Source organism: Vidua chalybeata, chromosome Z (genome assembly GCF_026979565.1).
Source record: "Vidua chalybeata isolate OUT-0048 chromosome Z, bVidCha1 merged haplotype, whole genome shotgun sequence".
Taxonomy (NCBI): Eukaryota; Metazoa; Chordata; class Aves; order Passeriformes; family Viduidae; genus Vidua; species Vidua chalybeata.
This window is the reverse complement of record NC_071570.1, coordinates 22,430,622-22,449,953: the sequence shown is the minus strand read 5'-3', so window position 1 is coordinate 22,449,953 and position 19,332 is coordinate 22,430,622. Positions and strand designations below refer to the sequence as shown.

At 39.3% G+C, this 19,332-nt stretch overlaps 1 protein-coding gene across 2 annotated transcripts in view; it reads right to left on the bottom strand.

The window, feature by feature from the left end:
* Window positions 1-15,945, bottom strand: part of GLDC (glycine decarboxylase) — a 39,259-nt gene extending 23,314 nt beyond the window's left edge. For both annotated transcript variants that reach the window (XM_053932870.1, XM_053932871.1), the window contains exons 1-4: window positions 15,739-15,945; window positions 15,560-15,638; window positions 5,701-5,836; window positions 1,687-1,851 (exon numbers count right to left, since the gene is read on the bottom strand). In XM_053932870.1, the coding sequence (XP_053788845.1) occupies window positions 1,687-1,851; window positions 5,701-5,836; window positions 15,560-15,638; window positions 15,739-15,945 (587 nt within the window). The remainder of the gene's footprint in view (window positions 1-1,686; window positions 1,852-5,700; window positions 5,837-15,559; window positions 15,639-15,738) is intronic.
* Window positions 15,946-19,332: the final 3,387 nt, after the last annotated feature.

Below are 19,332 nucleotides of genomic sequence, written 5' to 3'. Positions count from 1 at the left end.
TTACTATGACATGTTTAGGAGGAAAAGAATACAGTTAAGTGATTCTGTGGGCAATAATTGTAGCAAAATAGGGGAGTAAGGGGACACATATAAATAGTTGGTTGCTGAAGTTCTTGCACCTAACTAGTGAAGTCTGTCCTCTCTTCTTGTTAAATGCTTTTCTGATTCCTTTCACGGGTAAGGGGACTCCATGTTCTCTGTGTGTGTATGTGTGTGTGTGCGAGTGCCACTGGAGTCAGGACACAAAGGATCCACATTTCCATAGTGCAGCAATGGAAATGACTGGAGGGAGTGGAATGGAGTGAGTGCCAGCAACTGGAGCAGCACATCAGCCAATAGGGGCCCTTGTGTCTGTGGTGGTATCAGTGGCAGCAGGTGTGTGTCTGCCAGTACCTGGGCTGGTATCCTAGGTGGGGCAAATAGACTCTTTCCAGTATGTCCATGTCTCTGTTGTACAGGGGAGGTGGGCATAGCACTGTAGGATGGGGACTCATAAGGGTGAGAGGGAGGGATCCCTCCCTGGAGTCCTGGTAGAACTCCTCCTTCCAGCGCAGCCCAGAAGATTGTCTATTGGCCACAAGTAAGTACACACTGCTGGATTGTGTTCAATCTGGTGTCACCCATACCCCCAAAGGCTTTTTCAGAAAAGCTGCTTTCCAGCCTGCCAGACACCGTCATGTACCCCATATGCCAGGGGTTGCTTCTCCTCCAGCTGCAGGACTTTGCAGTTCCCCTTGTTGACCATCACAAGGTTCCTGTCAACATTTTCTCCAGCCTGTCCAAGTCCCTCTGGAACGCACCATGACTCACTGGTCCATCATCTGACCCTCCAAGTTCTGCATCATCTGTTTGCTGAGGACACAGTCTGCCCCATCATGCAGATCATGAATTGGACCCATGTTGCCCCTGGCTTATAACTGTCCTCCACCTAAAGTTCATGTCACTGACAAGCATACCCTGGGCTGACATTCAGTTTTCCATCTATCTCTCTCCCACCTCATCCAGCCCATAATTTTTGGTTTCTCTGTGGAGATTTAAGGGAGACCCACTGCCCTCCCCTCCCTCCCAAGCCAGTCCTCAACTGTAGAAAGTCATCAGGTTGGTCAAACATAATCTCCCCCTGTCATGCTTGTGACTCCTTATCCCTCCCCTTCCTGTCCTTTACATGTCTGGAAATGGTTTCCAGGGCTAGCAGTTCCATCATCACTGAGGGATCTCCCTGCATATTCATTCCTCCCTTCCTGGAGACAGGAGTGTCATTTGCTTTGCTCCACTGCTAGGCACCTGTCCCAGTCACTGTGGTTGTTCAGACACAAAGGTGGCCTCGTATTGGTATCGGGAAGCTCCCTCAGCAGCCACGGGTGTGGCACATCAGGACCTGTGTAGGTCTAGTTTGCTTAAGCGTTTTCTAGCCCAACCTTCCTCCAACAAGGGTGAGTCTTCCTTCCTCTAGAATGTCTCCTATGTCCTTAGTTTTCTGAAGGCCTTAAATGTCTGAGTTAAACATTTACATCAACACTAGGAATTTCTCTGGGGGCATGGCAACATGGATTCCAGTTGTTTAGTGAACTGCTCACAGTAAGAAGGCCACACTCAACTTTAATCCATTGCTTAGATAGGGGTAGATGCCTTCAAATTTCAAAATTACTTCCTGCTGTGATTTAACCACACTTTTAAACAGAGTACCTGTGACATAATTGCATGGCTTCTGCAGCAGCTGTCCCTTCATCCAGCAAAGACGCGTTAGCCACATCCATTCCTGTGATATCACACACCATAGTCTGGTAATTTAGGAGGCTCTCCAGCCTGCCCTGGGACACCTCTGGCTGGTAAGGAGTATACTGGGTAACCCTATAGGAAAAAAGTTCTGAGTTTGGGTCTAAGAAAATAAATATGTAACAAAGTTATGGCAATGTATACCTGAACTGTGTCACAGAAAAAATAAATAGAAAACTGTAATTCATTAATATGGAAATTTGTCAGAATACAGTTATCTTTAAACATTGTAATTTTTACCTTCTGGTGTTAACTTTTTCAGGACAAGAATTCTGTTTCTCCATTTTGAAAAGAGAAATTACTTTTAATACAGAGATGTGAAGGCATTATGGAGAAGCACAGAGTAAATAGACGTTGAGTGTGGAAGAATTAAATCAAGTCACAATATTCAAAGGAGAATGTTTTGTTCAATCATATCTAGATATTGACACATTTTTTCAATACTGTTTCTGAAGACCTTTATTTATCAAGTCTTCTCCACCCTTTTAAGAAGAAAAGCACTTGACATTTCACAGAATCATGCTCAGAAGTATGCAATTCCTTGTGAAATGACAGTTTCCATATATATTAGTGGAAGGAAGTCAGACTGATGTACGTTTTATCTGGTGTCATTTGGTGAACAAAGCAGTAGTGCAATATAAGCAACTCCTTAAAAAATGCAAGAATCTCAGGGACATGCACTATTTTAACAGCCCAGAAAACAAAGCAGCGTGGTCCAGGGATGAAAGGCAAAACCAGAGGTCAGACTCTCCTCTCTGCTGGAAATTTGGGCACTAGATTACACAGTAGTTCAGGACAGACTTTACAACAGATTGAATTTAGAGTAGCAGCCAGAAACAAATGGTAAGTGCGAACACTTGTGGACTCTGTTTTCTAGTGATGGAAGAAAACAGCAGATTTTTGCTAAAAGGGCAGTAGCAAGTCTTAGACTTTTGAAAAATGAAGTGAAGATATAAACTTTCAGAAAGACTCCAGTATTTGGAAGCTCAAGTCATGTAAAGTCAGTAGAAGGTAAAAACCAAAGATCTTTTAAAAACAAGTAGGAAAAAGTCTGAAGAGAATGCAAAAGCTAGAAGGGCATATTCAATATGTGAACTCAAAGTGTAAAATATAATGCTAATGTATTAACTGTCTAATTAAATGAAACATCTGCTTGAATTATTCACATACACTATTCAGTACAGTAACAGAAAGCAATACCTATGTATAGAGTACATAAATATTGATGATTTTCCCAAAACCTGTAGTTTTTTTTTCCTTTTGGCCAGTTCTAGCGCTAAACTAATTATCATCATATGACTGCAGAGTTCACAAGTGAGATTATGTCCTAGACTGCATGTAGCCTTGCTAGTCCCAATAATAGGGCTTTTTTTTCTCCACAGCAGCTAAACCCAGTGTTCAGTTTGCCAGATAAATTTTCAGTCTGGTAGTATTAAAATTTCTTTTCTCTATGGTCCCCCTGCCCACTCAGTTCTCACCAAGAAGAAAAGAAAGAATTATTACCACTAAAAAGAATTATTCCAAATGCCTTTGCATTTGATCAGTAGACAATTTCTCTGTACCTAAAGTTTTACAACTCTGCTTTCTCATTTTATTTCACCTAAGGGCCATTTCTTGTATTTTAATTTGCAGAAGGAACTAGAATTAGACTAACAAGAATTAAAACATTGTGATTAATTGAAATGCATTAGAGAATTCCTGTTCCACATAGCTGGGAAAGTACACTATATTACAAAACAAAATAATGAAGCCTTATGATTTTGATGTTATGGTTTGGAATGGTCAACACAGTTGAACTAAAACAAATCCATTTCAGAAAGATGGAAAAAAATCAACCAAGAAATCTTGAATTCCAGTACTGCCACAAAATACTATGAAGCTTAACAGTTCCACAAATAAAAGCACCCCTTATAACATAAGCACACTTAATTAAATACTCCTATTAAAAGGGTTTTTTGGCATTTTTACCTACATATTTTAATTCATTCTACTTCTCTACAAGTTCTTAAAATAAAATATCTGTCTTTAGTCTGCATTCTGTGTTCTGCCTCAATCTATACTACATGGTGACTTTTTAAACTAATTTAAAAGCAAACACTCTAAAAGTAATTCTTGCACAGTATGTAGCTATTTTCAGAGTGCAATGCTTTCATTACATTCTGTGTTATTAACTAACAAGTTTAATAATTTACACTAGTGATGTGAAGACTGCAGGCATCCTTGGTACCATGTTTGTATTCTTACGCATTTAATGTCTGGGGGCAAAGGAATCAAGTAAGTTGAACTTTGGGAGACTTCTGGTTGCTCTAACAAATGCCAAGCAAAGCAAATACAAGTTATGTAAGGAAGACAATAATCAGAAGCAATAAGCCTGAGCTTCTACTATTTCCCTTGGAGCTACAATGTGAAGTGTGTCAGCATGGAAAATGTTACACACTCAGGAGAAATAAGAAGTCTAATTTCTTAAACAGCTTCCATAAAGCCTGCATAGTTGTTTTAGCACACATGCACACACACATATATACTTTCTCTCCAGCAAACATTTTAGCCTTCACTTCAGTCATCTAATAGTTTAGCTTTTAGCCATCTAGTTTGACTTTACTGGACAGTGCAAGATCAGATTTCTGGATAAACTCTCTCAGTTGTTTCATTAACACTATATAACTTACTAGGATTGAAAAGTCTGCAGTTCATTTTGTTCCACTTACTTTCTAGCTGTTCTTGTCTTTGCTTCTATCAACCAATAATTTGTTTCCTGGTACTGTACTGAAATATTTAGATTGCATATGTTGCAAAAAGTGAACAAGAATAAGGCCAAATAAATCTTTGCATAGATGTATTTGATACATTCCTTGACTTCAAACACTGCAACTTTGCCACTAGTGATGGCAAATAGAACCAACAAATCTAAAAATAAATAAGACTTAGAGGTCTACAGATATGTAAACCCATTCACGGCAACACGAAGTATTAAAAACACATAACATCTAAGTAACAATGACTTTTTGCATTGAGTAATATGATCCTTTGGTCGGCTGTAGGGTTTTTTGTTGTTTGGGCTTTTTAAAATATATATAAAACCTTTAAATACTGATTTTACTAAAATAAAAATTACTCAGTAATAAAGTAATTAAAGCAAAGTAACTCATTGTAACCTAAATTAGAAAATACAGGGTGACATTCAGGCTGCTGGAAAGTGAGAGTCCACATGAAATTTAGCTTTTCCTGTTGCATCATTTGTGAGTTACAATTCTTTAGAAACCAAATTGTCAACTGGATGATCAGAATCAAGTACAATATTCTCAGCCTTTTCATAAATGAATAATCTTATTATGATAGTTCAGTGTCACTGCCAATTCTTTCACAAAAGAATTATTTGATCAGACAAGACAAGAACTCACTTTAAGGATAAACATTCAAACCCTTGAAGGTCTCTGGTTTAAAAAAAAAAATAAAACCAAGAAAGAAATACTAAGAGAACAGACTTTAGAATTTTCTATTTCCTTAGAAGTTTTTTACTTCCTCATCAGAAAACCATGATCATAGTATTGCGTAGTATTTAACAACCTCCACCCAAATTGCGTACACCAGTGGAGGAAGGAGCTGTTTTTAATTTAGGCAAGAGTGAGGAAAGAATTACTTTTGTTTAGGAGGTAAGTCTGTATACTTACTTAAAGCAAACAAGTAATCTTGTATTAGTTCATAATATATAGGAGCTGTAAATAGAAGTCATAAAACTAGTGGCATACTTTACAGAAAAAAGCATCTTCTAAAGTAAATTTCAAGCTTTAGCATGAACAACACAGTTCCTACACAGTAGGATACACGTTATTACGAAATATATGAAAGCCTTAGTAAAAAAATAAGTTTGTGGGACAAGTCTACTTATACATATACATTTAACAATAAAATGTGGTACATTACCATCCTGCATTCTCCAACAAGTTGCGCGTGATGGGCTGAGGCACTGAGCAGTTATAATAACCCATACCTATATAGGACCGCCATATCTTGTTCTTCCTTGCAATATTGTATAGAGTTTCGAGGATTTCATTTTCACCTAATTGGAAAGATTATATGTCAGAATGCTACAGCTACATGTAACAGTAACAGTTTTTTTAACTGAAATGTCTTCTCCCCCAGTGTAAAGAAAAAAAAAAAACCAACATTGTTGGGCAAGTACAAACAGTAGCAGAATAAAATGCAAGTCAAAACCAGCAAAGATAAAGTAGTAACCTGGTAAAATAGTCTAGGGAAAGTTAAATTCTGCCAGAATTTTGAAAATGCAACACCTGAATAATAACAGGGATCCAAAGCATATGGAAAGAATAGTGAGAGAAACAGCTGTAGGCAGAAGGAGCTATTTTTGTGCTAATACAATGTACATTCAACCCATAAGAGACCCATCTTGCACATGCATTAAAAAGAACCTCAGGAGACATTTTCTATTAGCCGAATCGTTCAGAATCTACATTGGTTAAGGCCATTGCCATCCACAGCTGTCATTTAGAGTTTCTATCTGAGTCATATTTGTACAAAGTGGGCTTACACCAAGCACCCAGGAATAATTTCTTAGTATCATAGAACTTTATTTCCTCACATTTTCCCTAAATTGCTGATAAAACAGAACAGTTCCTTTAATTCAATTTTAGCATGCTTCACCAGTTTATTAAAAAAAAAAGTTCATAAGAGTATTTCTAGTTAAAACATTCCAAATGAGATTAACTTTCAAATGAGTCTACCAATCTAGTTTGAAGACATCATAAAAGAATGGTTTTGAAGTATACAGAATGAAAGCATTTGCATTCCCTCTCTCCCCCAACCATAGTTTACTCTTTGGTCTTGCTTCTCAGTGTCCTGAAAGTGGTGCAAAAATCACACTGAGTCAACCCATTCCTTGCAGTCAATGAATAATGCTACAAACATCTGCCAAAGAGTTGTATTTTAAAGATATATTAGTAGCTGAAGATGCAAAAGGATGGTCAGTAGACTGTCTTAAGATCACACAGACAGATAGGTCATCCCAACCTAACAGACCTGGGTAGAACTAGACACCAATCCTCCTGGGTGAGGGGAGTAGATATTTTTTAATTCTTCCCCCAAATCTGACCTCAGAGTTTGCTGAAATGGGACAGTTATGCCAAGTCCTGTTCCCTCTGCACAACTTGAAGATATCACTTTTAATATAATGCCACAAATCACAGAATTAGAATACCTCAGGCCTGGATGTCTCAAAATCTATTTTCGCTCTGTAAGTTACTCCAGCAAGAGATATCAAGTCAGAATAGTTAATTTTCGAGAATGTGGTGGCAAATAATTATCTAGGTTTTGAATTAATTTCTAGAGCAAGCACAAAAAAGGATATTAGAACTTCAGCTCTGATTTCAAAACTTGTTTTTTTTTTTTCTTTTTACTCAAGTTGCTATTATTGCATTTCTTGCATAAAGATTTTTTTTTTCAAAAATCTCCAGGTTTTCAATTAATTTATTCCACAGTCACATTACACCTTTCACAGAGATTTTTTTCTAATGTTCAGTTCTCGTTTCAAAGTTCATTTCTTCTCTGCCTTTTACTCAGTGTTACCATTAGATATAATGTATGAAGCCTGATTTCTTAGTTTCAGTAAACTGCAATTTTTTTTCTGGAAACTTGTTATATGCTTATTAGGTTTGAACTCGGCAATGTCCAGGGCAAATTTTCTAAAGTGTAGCGAAAAACTCCATTGCCTAGAACTCTTCCCACAGAGTTTTTAGTAAGAGAGAGGCAGTTGCTTACGTGAGCTTTAACATTGTAGAGACCTTCCTCTACCACTTGCAAAAAGCTTGATGAAAGAGAGTTTGATTGCAATTTCAGGCAGAGGCTTGTACTCTTGCATAATTCAAACATCAATGATTTCTTGGAAATGGTAACAAATTTCCTTGCTTAATTCCAAATTGCAGTTGAAGGCAGAAGCTGCTAGCTCAATATCACACAAGAAAATGCACTGAGTGCAATTTCTGCAGTAAACACATACCAGAAATACTGCACAATGTGACAGATAACATTTCTTTGTTTGTTCAGCTGGACTTTTCTTCTTGAGTTATTTCTCTGCAATTGTGGCTAACAACAACTACATGCAGCCACTTAGCTTGTGCTGGGGATCTCGGAAATAAACCTGCTTCTAAACTGATTGAAGGCACAAAGCCAAAGCCTAGTGAGGCTGCAAGCAGCTTAGGTAGAGATTATGCTTAAGAGTATAACCACACCCCATCTAGCATACCTACACTGAGAGGTTCCAAGACTGAATATATTTTTAATTATCACATTTTAATGAGCTACCTGTGAAGACAGTTACACAGTTAATTTTAAGCAGGGTGGCAAAATACTGGAGGGCATACTCCTTCCACTCCTGTTTCACCTTACTTCCCTGCTCCTTTGGTCACTATAAGGGCAATGGCAGCAGTACAGCTCAAAATATATGTCCCACATTTAATATGTCTATTTGAAGACATCAGGGATAAAGACTCCTTACCCTTTGCCTTCTACTGACTGGAAGTACTTCATCACAGTATGTCTTTAGGAAGATATAAATATCTTTCATAAATATAAATAAATATATCTGCAGTCCTGAATACAGGAAGTTAATAACCCCTGATTTTACCTATTAGGCTGGCTTACCTATGACCAAACATAAATCCATGAAGATTTCATTAATTCAGTGTTTACTTTACACTGATAGGGTTCTGAATTCAAGTAAGAGTGATGCAGGTAATGGTGAGAGAAGTTAATACAGAAGCTGGAGTCCAGAGACCAGAGAGCAAGGCAATGAAATAAACCATGCTTACCAGTACCTCCAGCACCACAGGAGGGGATGGAGGAGGTGCAGCCAGGCTCTTAAAAGCACTGTATGCATAGCAGGAGGGTCTGAGGCTCAGGCTGGAGATAAGGAAAGCTGGGCCCAGGAGGACAGTCCAGCAGTGGAGCAGGGACTCCACCTTTTGAGGTTTCATGCTCTGACTGGGTGAAGCCCTGAGCAATCTGCTCTGACCCCACAGCAAAGCTTTGGGCAGGGGCTAGAGACTGAGCTGGGTCTGTGTCTCCGTCAGTAGCCTTATTTCCCACTCTGTCAAGCCTAGGTTTCAACAGTGTTTTCCCATAATGTTATTTGTGAAAGGGGCCTAACTTTTTATTGATAATTCAGTAAATAACTAACACTAATACAAAGGCAGATTAATGTGAAACACAAGAGTGATCTTATGTATGCTTAAAAAATAATTTTTAAATTCATAATGAAGTTGCTACATTTCCAGTTTTGTCCCCAAGACTGTCACCAAACTCTGAAAATAGCAGAATTTTCTGCTGTATAAAGTAACTTGGAGCATATGTAGTGGAAATGTATTATTCTAAGTATTTATTAATTTCTTTAAAACTAAAACATATGGGATTCCTAAAAATTTTAACTATGTAGTTCAAAAAACACAGCTTGAAATATTGTCTGTTGTGTTACTAATTTCTTCTTAATTCTTCCAGCAATGAGATTAAGAACAAATATGCAAAGTGAGAAAAATAAACAGAAAGAAAAATTCACTATATTTAAGTAATGGTTGGTCTCCGGCCACTGTCACACTCAGCTGTTTGTTTCCAGTGTTCTAAGAAAAAGTGATTGAAATGGCTTTATTATAGACTAATTTTATTTGGTGTACAATAAACATTCTTTAAAAACCTGCAAAAAAAAAATCAGCAAAAAAATTGCAGGCTAATTTACTGCAGTTGATCTTTATTCCCCTCATCAACTCATTAGAAATTGCTATCAAAGACAGTACTCAGAATTATGTCCACTGCTTTTGCTGTATTCCTTTCTTGTAACTGGAGAAAACTTACTGAGGGTCTGAGAGGTTCTGCAAGGACAGTTCCAGATTGCTACATCTACAGATAGCAACGGCAGAATTTATCACAAAAATAGTAAGAGGGACTGAATTATCAGATCACAAAATGATATACTGTTATTTTTGCTAGTGTTTTTGTAGTTAGCACAGTAGAGTTGCCTTGAACTTGTGAGATACCTGCAAAATATGGCAATAGAGAAGGAAAGTGAAGAAAATACAAAAGGAGCAGTTCAAGTTATACAACTTTAACCATGCAATACAAAAAGAAAGTTACTATTTATCTGATATATTTTTATTCACTTTATATCAGATCTTAAAAATTATCTAGCCTCTGAGATCAAGGAAGCAAGATCTTTAGAACTGCTGATAAAAGCGGGATTAATTTATTTTCCTTAATTATTTAATTCAATATCTTTTTAAAAACCCCCAAAAAACAGATTATATTGAAGAAAAATAGTTCCAAAGCACTGTCAAGCACATAGTAATAATGCCATAGGACAGCACAAGGAAAGTGCATGTTCCAGGTGCTGTGTCCATAACTTCAAGATATGGGCAGAAAGCCATGGTGCCCTGCCCCCCCGCTCCTTTCACTCAGGCTACCTGTGCTCACCCAGCCAGCCTGGGTGCTGCACACAACCTGATGCTGCCAGGAGCTGAAAGCAGGGGCAGGCTGAGTAAAACAAGATGTCTTTCCCTTTTTGGCCCACAAGGGCTACTGCCTGTGAAAGAAAGAGCAGCAGCCTGAAAGTGCGTAAGGAGCAAAGTGCCCTGGGTGTTAATACAGATTCTGCACTATGTGTGGCAACACTCCAGAGGGTAACAACTACCCCCTGCCACAGGCATGTGAGTCATACCGCCTGGACACCTGCAGCAGGGAACCTGAAATGACTAAACTAGCTCTAAAAATCTGTCTGACATTAGGAGACGATTATAAATTCACCCAGAATTAATTTTTAACTGTAATTTAAAATATAAAATCCTATTAAAGAAGATTCACTGCAAAAAGACCTGCTAATTTGTAGACACAAATACACTCTTCATTACACTGTAACTGCTTCTGAACAGTATTGCTTCTAACAACATTTAGACTGGAGACCCGATTGCATTCTTAAGATTTTAGGAACTAGTGTTGATAAATTCTATAATTTGAGAATGTACCTGGGAATGTTTGAGAAAAAAAAAAAAAACTGGTGGAGTTTGCAGAAGTAATTTTTAATTCAACCTTTTAAAAAATTCAAATCCTGAACTAAAAATCAGAAATACAAACATATGCACAAGACCTATCCATTTCATATAAAGATGGACATACCATAGCAGCACTGTAGGGACAACTATGACTGACATAGACAGTAGGTTTGTAGGGATAAAATATAGAGGATTACTCATCTAAGATATGTTCTTTACTTCAAATGGGTCAATCACAACGTGTGCATAAAGCACCTTCAATACCTAAAGAAAAGCTTATTAAGTTCAGTTTTATTTACTGTAACCCTGGGAATAAAGCTTTGTAATACCAGCTGATCCCAATTAAGAATCAAACAGATGTCTAGCCTTGTTGTAAAGATTGACTGAACAGAAGTTACATGCCAAAATTAAGTTTCTCCTTAACTGTCTCTGCAGAAAAATCTGACTGTAAAAAAGCCCATCTTCCACAATTAGTTGAGGTACAGGACTGAAATTTACTGTTAGCTGAAATCAGACATTTTGCTATTTCACTTCTACTGGAATTCAGTGGGCTCATGGCAAGAGACACTTTTAAAATGGCTTTTTTTTTTCCAAAATTTAGCTATTGATGTCATTTTTCATACCAAAGAAAGGATTTTATTTCAGAAACCTCTTAGCACAACCTACAGTCCTTCTCTCCTCTATCACTGACAATGGCAGTACAAGAAAAAAAATCTGCCAATACAGATAACACTAATAATTATTGAAAAAGCATTTTGAGTGTAGATGCACTTGTGCCATCAAAGCTTGGCATTTAGCAGAATAACTAGTCATTCTTACTTAAGAAAGACAGATCATGGAATCAATTAGGTCGAAAGACACCTCCAAGATCATCAACTCCAACCTCTGACTGATTACCACCCTGTCACATAAACCATGGCACTACATGCCACATCCAGTTGTTCCTTGAATACCTCCAGGAATGGTTCCTCCCTGCACAGTCCATTCCCATGCGTGACCACTCTTTCAGAGGAGAAATTTTTACTGATGTCCAACCTGAACCTCCCCTGGCACAGCTTGAGGCCATTTCCTCTAATCGTGTCACTTCTTAGCTGGGAGAAGAGGCCAAACCTCACCTGGCTATACCCTTCTGCCAGGCAGTTGCAGAGAGCGATAATGTGCCCCTGAGCCTCCTTTCCTCCAGCCTGAACAACCCCAGCTCCCTCAACTGCTCCTCACAGGACTTGTGCTCCAGACCCTTCACTGGCTTTGTAGACTTTCTCTGGACACTCACCAGCACCTCGCCTTTCTTGTAGTGAGGGGACCAAAACAACATATGATTCAAGTTGTGGCCTCACAACTTGAGTGCTAAGTACAAGGGGACAATCCCTGCCCTGCTCCTGCTGGCCACACTATTGCTGGTACAGGCCAGGATGCCATTGGCCCTCTTGGCCACCTGGGCACTGCTGGCTCATGTTCAGTCACCAGCACCCCCAGGGCCTTTTCCTGTGGGCAGCTCTGCAGCCACTCTGCCCCAGCCTGTGGCACTGCCTGGGGTTGTTGTGACCCCAGGGCAGGACCCAGCACTGGGCCTTGTTGAACCTCACACCACTGGCCTCAGCCCATGATCCAGCCTGTCCAGATCCCTCTGCAGAGCCTTCCTGCCCTCAGGAAATGTCCAGGTAAGTAAGGTTAAAAATTTTCTCTCTATATATATGTTATGTCCTTCAGGGAAGTAATGAAGCTTCATTCTTCCACTGAAGAGTAGGTCTGTGCTAAAATGTCTAGGAGGGAACACAGGTACAAAAACAGTGTGCTTCTACTGTAATCAGAGATTTAATTTATCATCAGTGGAATATGCAATGCCATATAAACAAGCTCTTTAACACAAGCTACATCCACAGGAGCCTCTTTTTTCTTTTCTTTACTGGTATTGCATTCAGACACTTGATTAATTTGCCCTCTTTTAGACAACTTGTGAGATTATCAATGGAAGGATCTATAATGTGATCTTTTCTAGTGACACGCACTGAATCAAAATTTGAAGATTATATATCAAATGTACACATCAACTATACACACCTGAGATGAGGTCTACAGCTATGAAAGCTTTCCAAAACATCCAACTATAATTGCAGAGACCATGATACACAGACATGCATTTTATGGTGGGTGTGTGGTTTTCTTGAACTGCATGTCTAATTCTATCTGTAAGGATTGACTTCAATGAGACTTCAATGTTAGCTCAGATGTGTTTGTTACTATAAAGGAGTAGCTCTAGCACAGCTCATTTGTTCAGCTGCACTCAAATTTGTGGGATCTCTAGGATTACATTTTTGAGTTATAAAGACAAGTGGAAATTGCTGTATTTGTAATATAAATTTTATAAATGCTGAAGCTCATTGAATAATGTGTTTTGCATTGCCTTGTTCTGTTCTCTCTTTCCATGTGTGAGAGCATTCATGCAAATAAAAACAAATGTTTAAATTAAAATTTTCATGACACTGCTCAATTTTGCTAATTCCCTTTAGTAAAACGTATATGATAGAGAAATAATGCCCCATCCTTACATAAGAAATACCATCCTGGTGATTGGAAAGTGTTCTAACAGTACATTAAAGAGGAAGCAAGCTTCACTCAGATTACAGTGTCCTGGGTACAAGATGTTCAATGTGATGCTGCACAATTTTAAGCTGAGGCTTTAAACTTTTCTTTTAAAAGCTGTGGAATTTTCTGCTACCAGTTAAGGGGAAAACTAGCGACAAACAACTACACATTAAATTATAATAGATAGTCCAGCACACTGGCTGCAAAAGAAAAGTTGTATACAGTTTTCTGTACCTCATGCAAGCATCTCTTTTGAAAACTCACTGTAGCATGCTGCGCAATGTGAGACTTTGCATCACAGTCACATTCTTTCAAAGTTTACTCTAAGGGAACAAGAACAGCATAGCAAGTGGAGCAAATGCCAGTGAACTAAAAACACTGTTAACTAATAAGGTCCTGTTACACTGTGAGAACTTGCCTACAAAAGGGCATCAACTAATGCACCACTGTGTAGGAGACATACACTCAAAAATACTAAGAAAATCAGCATTTGAGCACTGCATCAAGATTGTGACTTAGGCTGATGTCACCAGTTTAGTTTTCAATAATGTATAAATATTTTTGTGCCCACTATTCTGTATTACTTTTATATATGTTTTGGTGAAGTAAAATTTTGTAAGAGTATCATATTAATTAATAATAAAAACTAATGATTAAAAAAATTGGAAGGGCTTCTAAGACATAATTATTAGTGACAAATTGCATTTCACCCCTTCTACTGACCAAAAAATATAGTAACCTAAAAAGTTTTCTTTGAGGTCAGTGAAAATCACTTCTTTGTCAGGGAGTACCTTGATTAAAACACATTAACCATAAGGAAATATGCCAAGCAGTACTTTCAGCAGTTATACAGACACAAGAAGGCTGCTAAATTCTACTTCTCTACACAGCCTCTCCCCATTTTAATAAGATAGAAAGTTATGAAATACTAAAATACCATTATACTAATAAAAAATTTTAGAGGTAGAAACTATTATTCCCTGTTGTATACCTCCTGGCTAGAATCTGTCTTTTCAGGGTCTAGTTTTCCTTGCTGTTCATTGTGGTGCTGCCTCTCATGTGTGATGTCATCTCAGAGTAACCAGATTGAACTGGCCAGGAATCTCACCGGAGCTGCAGGCCTGAAGTTTACATTCAAATTACAGCACACAGATGAGCAATGAGAAAATGCCAGCAAGAGGAATCAAGCTTTCTACAAACCAGGCAAAGGATTGCGACACAAAAATGAAGTTAATACTGATGTAACTGGACACACATCTGAATGCCCATTGAGCTTTGTTAGTTTTAGTGTAATTGTTTAGCATTGGGAATTTTTAAGTGTTTCTTTCACTTACAGGACTTCCAGCATCATGTTCACAGATTTCGCTCAAAAATGCAGTTATGCAGGCAAAAATTTTGTACTGTGCTTGCTAACTCTTAAAAACATTTATATCTAAAACTTCATGAAATCACATCAAGTTTCCTACAGCAATTTGCTGAACTACTGTACTGACACAATAGCTGACTCAGATGTTTAGTATTCCTGCAGTTTACCCGTAACACTCAATGAGACAGATTTAAAATTCTGGCCATTAGTTTACTGTGTATCCATAATATGGAGACAAAGACTTTACATGTTATGAAAATATGCAAGATAATATTGGTGGGGGATCGGGGAGGAGAAATAACAAAGAAATACTGCAGATACATAAGAACCACCAAAAGGTAGTGGCCCATTTGAAGCTACAGTTCACACTAAGGGGACGATTTTTAGTCGTACTTTTCCCTTCACATTAGGCTCTTCGGACAAAGTGAAGTCAATGAAGCACTTGAGCTCCAAACCGGGTTTTCGAGAAGTCCCTGTCTGCTACACATATTTTCCTACCGATTTCCGAGAGGAGACCAATAAACGCAGGAGCCAAATTACTCTACGGAGTTGGTCGGAGAAGAATGAAGTGTCGGTGATTGTGTCGCTACGCTTATTTAAGTCTTACCCTGCACTTCTAACTTGGGCGGTAAGATCAGACCGCTACACGTGTCAGCGGGGACACTGGGGCAGGGGGTGCGCACCCCAAGTCCCCCCCACCCCCCACGGGCGCTGGCGACCGGAAGGGGCCGCGGGAGGGCGCGGGGAGTCCAGGAGCACCCCGGGCCATGCGGTCACTTACAGACGTGGTCATCCATCCTCAGCGGCCTCCGGAGGCGGATGCTGGCCGGGATGGTTTTGTCCATCAGCTCCTCGACGCTCTGGAAGAAGCGCCCGCATGCACTGGTTAGCTCCCGCGGGGAGGCACAGCCCTCACCGGGAGGGTCCGGCCGCGGAGCTCCCGCCACGCACGGCGCCTACCTGCACCCCGACGGTTCGCAGCATCTCCCGCTTCTCCTCTTCCCGGGGCCCGATGTGCCGCCGGGAGAAGTCATCGTGCCGCGGCAGGAGCTGCTCGATGCACCGCGCCGCCTCCCCGCCGCCCCAGCGCCGCTGCCCCGCCGCCGCCCACAGGTGCGGCGCCCCGCGGGCCGCCAGCCGCCCCCACCAGCGCCCGCAGCTCTGCATGCCCCCAGCACAGCCCTGCCGCCACCGCCGGGCGCTCACACTTGTGTGCGGGGGGCGGCGCGGCGCGGCCCCCACCGCCCGCGCCAATGGGGCCCGGGGGCGGTGCCGCGCTCGCCCCGCCCGCCGCCACCTGCCCGCCCGCCCCCCGGCCCTGACCCTCGCCGGGCCGCGCCGAGCATCCCCCGCCGGGCTGACCCGGCTCTGGCCCCGACTCACGGGCACACCCCGGAGGACATTTTCCCAGTAGAGTGAGTTTTCGTTCACAGAAGCCTTGCTCAGATAGGAGAAAAAGGTTTCTGTGTTTTCTTAGCAGAGCGTGGACTTGCTTTCGAGTGGCGAGATTTAGGATAGGCAGCACACTGTCCACAGCTGTTACCGGGGCATGTGTGTCTGTGTTTATTACGGTTTTAACGTTTGGTGATGTTAGTCTTGGGGAGCGGAGAGGTAACTGGAACCTACTTTTCTTCATCTTTCAGTTCTGTGTCTCTCTGAGGATGATACTATCATAGTTATTTGTATGTTTGTTTATAAACATTTCTTCATCTTCTAGAACTAACCTCAGAGTTGCCACATTAAGGATATATATTTGAATCAACATTTGAATAAAATAACAATGAAAGAAAAAAGCTTCCAAGATGTTCATTAATTTCATCTTAGTTGTATCACAGATCTACTACCTCCTGAATATAGTAAGATAACTGATCACTACTTTGGAACCTAAAAGTAAGTTTACTTTGCACCAAAGATCACTGATTCATGCAAGCTCTCCAGTTCTGTAGTAAACATGAAATTACGTTTCTGGTATAATCTGAGCTATCATAAATACTTTATTATAAAGGAAAAAGCCCTCACAAATTTTTGTCAGTATGTATTTGGAGTAATGATTTGAGTCCCTGGTTTCAGAATCAGAGATCACCAAATTAAGTGAGATGAAGCGTGCTTTGAACAGCAAAGCTGTTTGCTGCAAGAGGTCATGATACATGACTTTAACTGATTGCTATTAAAATATACATATGTGTTGCTTTTCTCCTCTATTTGTATATATTGTTTCTATACAAATGATAGTAGCAGGAAAGACATTAAACCTTTGCTATGGGTTTTATCTTGAAATCACATAAGTGAAATAGAAATATTAGAAAAATACATTAAAACCATGATAGTAACAAATCAATTCCTGTTATGACTGCACCTACATAATAAAATTCCTTTTTAAAGTGATTCTAAAGCTTTTTGAAAAAAATGCAGATTGTGTTCAAATATTCTTTCAGACTATATTCAAATGATAAGTGTTCTTAAAAATTATCCCTTTTCTCTGTCAGGTTGCATCAGGATATTTCACACAAATGAAGACAATTATAGTCAGCCCACTCAAAATTATAACTTTGACAGAATTGTTTCTTAAGTGTGAGGTCAGAGTTTTATAGCTGTCTTAGGAAGTGAAGTCTGAGGAAATAGAGAAGCATCCCAAACAATATATTTTTTATCCATATTTCTTTATTTTCCAGAACTAACCCAGGTGTAGTTCAACTTGAAAACTATGCGTTGGATCAGGAAGACTGGAGAGGTGTGCCACACAGTAATGTTTGCCCACTTCTTGGAAAGCACCACATCTGGAGCGCTTTGTTAATACACTCTATGGATAATGCTTTTTTAATCAGAACCTCAGCACAAACTTTGGCTTAGCATGGGCTATGTGTAATCACTGTGGTAGGGATACAAGCCTAATTTATGTGTTTGATCAGTTAGACAGCTCTTTAGCAGCCTCTTGAAAGCAATTATTTATTGCCTTAACTAGCAAAATAGGAATCTTGAACAAAAGATGCAATAGAAAGTGAAGCTTGCATATCAAAGGTGACTAGTGCTTTGATATCAAATCAAGAAAAGCTAGCTAGTCTTGTAGCTTTGAATAAATTTATCACTTCAAAATACATAGCCAACGAAACCAGCTGTTTTCTTCATGTATATCAGCAGAAGGAAGGTTTCTTGGAAGAGAAGAAAGGATTAGGAAACCACATCTTGCTATTATTATAGCTATTTGCAGAAAGCTCAGAGATGCACATGTCTTTGCCTAATGAACTGACCATGTGAGCTGCTATGTATATTTTTGGGACATCAGTTTTGTTAGATAAAGCACAAGACTTTAAAAGGAGTGCCCTATACCCTTTAAATTCAAGTGACATATTATATGTACTTTTTCTAACACTGATATTTTTAAGCTGATATTTTTAAGCTTTCTCTGAATGTCTTGACACCAATTGTGATTTAGACAAAAGATCTATTGCAGTTCTAATACTGCAAGGTTCATGGGTGTTGATGGAACTATCCTTCTATTGCTTTTTTAAAATAATGTATTATCAAAATAAGAAAATTGTGTTGTATTCTTTTAAGATTCCTTCCAGTTCCCTCCTATAACCCACAGATGATGCCAGCTGATGTGCCTCTGCACCACTGTACCAGAGAACATAGAAATTAGGTCAGATAACAGTGTTATCTGTAGTCATAACCAATTTCTGATACTGGCCAGTGACAGCTACCTAAGGAGAAACACAAGACTAGGCAAAAAGATGTACTGATACCAATCTGCAGTATTTCAGTTACCATTCTGGGATTTCTGCATTTAGTAGTCCTTAATGTACTTTTTTCTTAAATTTGTTCAGCTGATCACTGAACCCATGTAAACTCTTAATGGAATAAATATAACAGTTTACTCTTCAAAAGCAGTCATATTATAATCCTTTCTTCCTTTATCTAAAATTCCTTAAAGTACTAAAAGTACTCATAATATTAAGGACATTTCAACAAGTAAAGCAAAAGAAAAAAATGTGAGTATCACTACAGACTTAGTCCAACATATGCTGACCTCTGTTCTGATGCAAGATTTGTTCTGTAGAAATTTCTCGAAAGAAAAAAAGGTTTTAGCAGTTTAAATTAATATCTCCATGGTTGCTTCTGCTTATGGGTTTGTAGTGTAAGTATAAATGGATTTGTACTGTATTGCTGCCTTTTAATTTGAGACATCTTTAACACAGAATTTTTTCTCTTCTGGAAATATATCTGTAACATGATTCTTTGTTTAAAATAATATTTGAAAAGTACTGTGGCTGTCAATACATAAAGAACAATGCAGCTTCTTGTGCACCAACACCCTCAAGTCATTCTCTTCAGGGCTGCTCTCAATATGTCTCTGCCCAGACAGTATTTGTGCTTGAGATTCCCCTGATCCAGGTGCAGGACCTCACACTTGACCTTGTTGAACTTCCATAGGTTTACACAGGCACACCTCTCAAGCCAGGTTGCTGTGGATGGCATCCCTGCCCTCCAGCATGTTGGCTGAACCAAACAGATTGGTGTTGTCATCACTGGTCTCTACATGGACATTGAGCAATT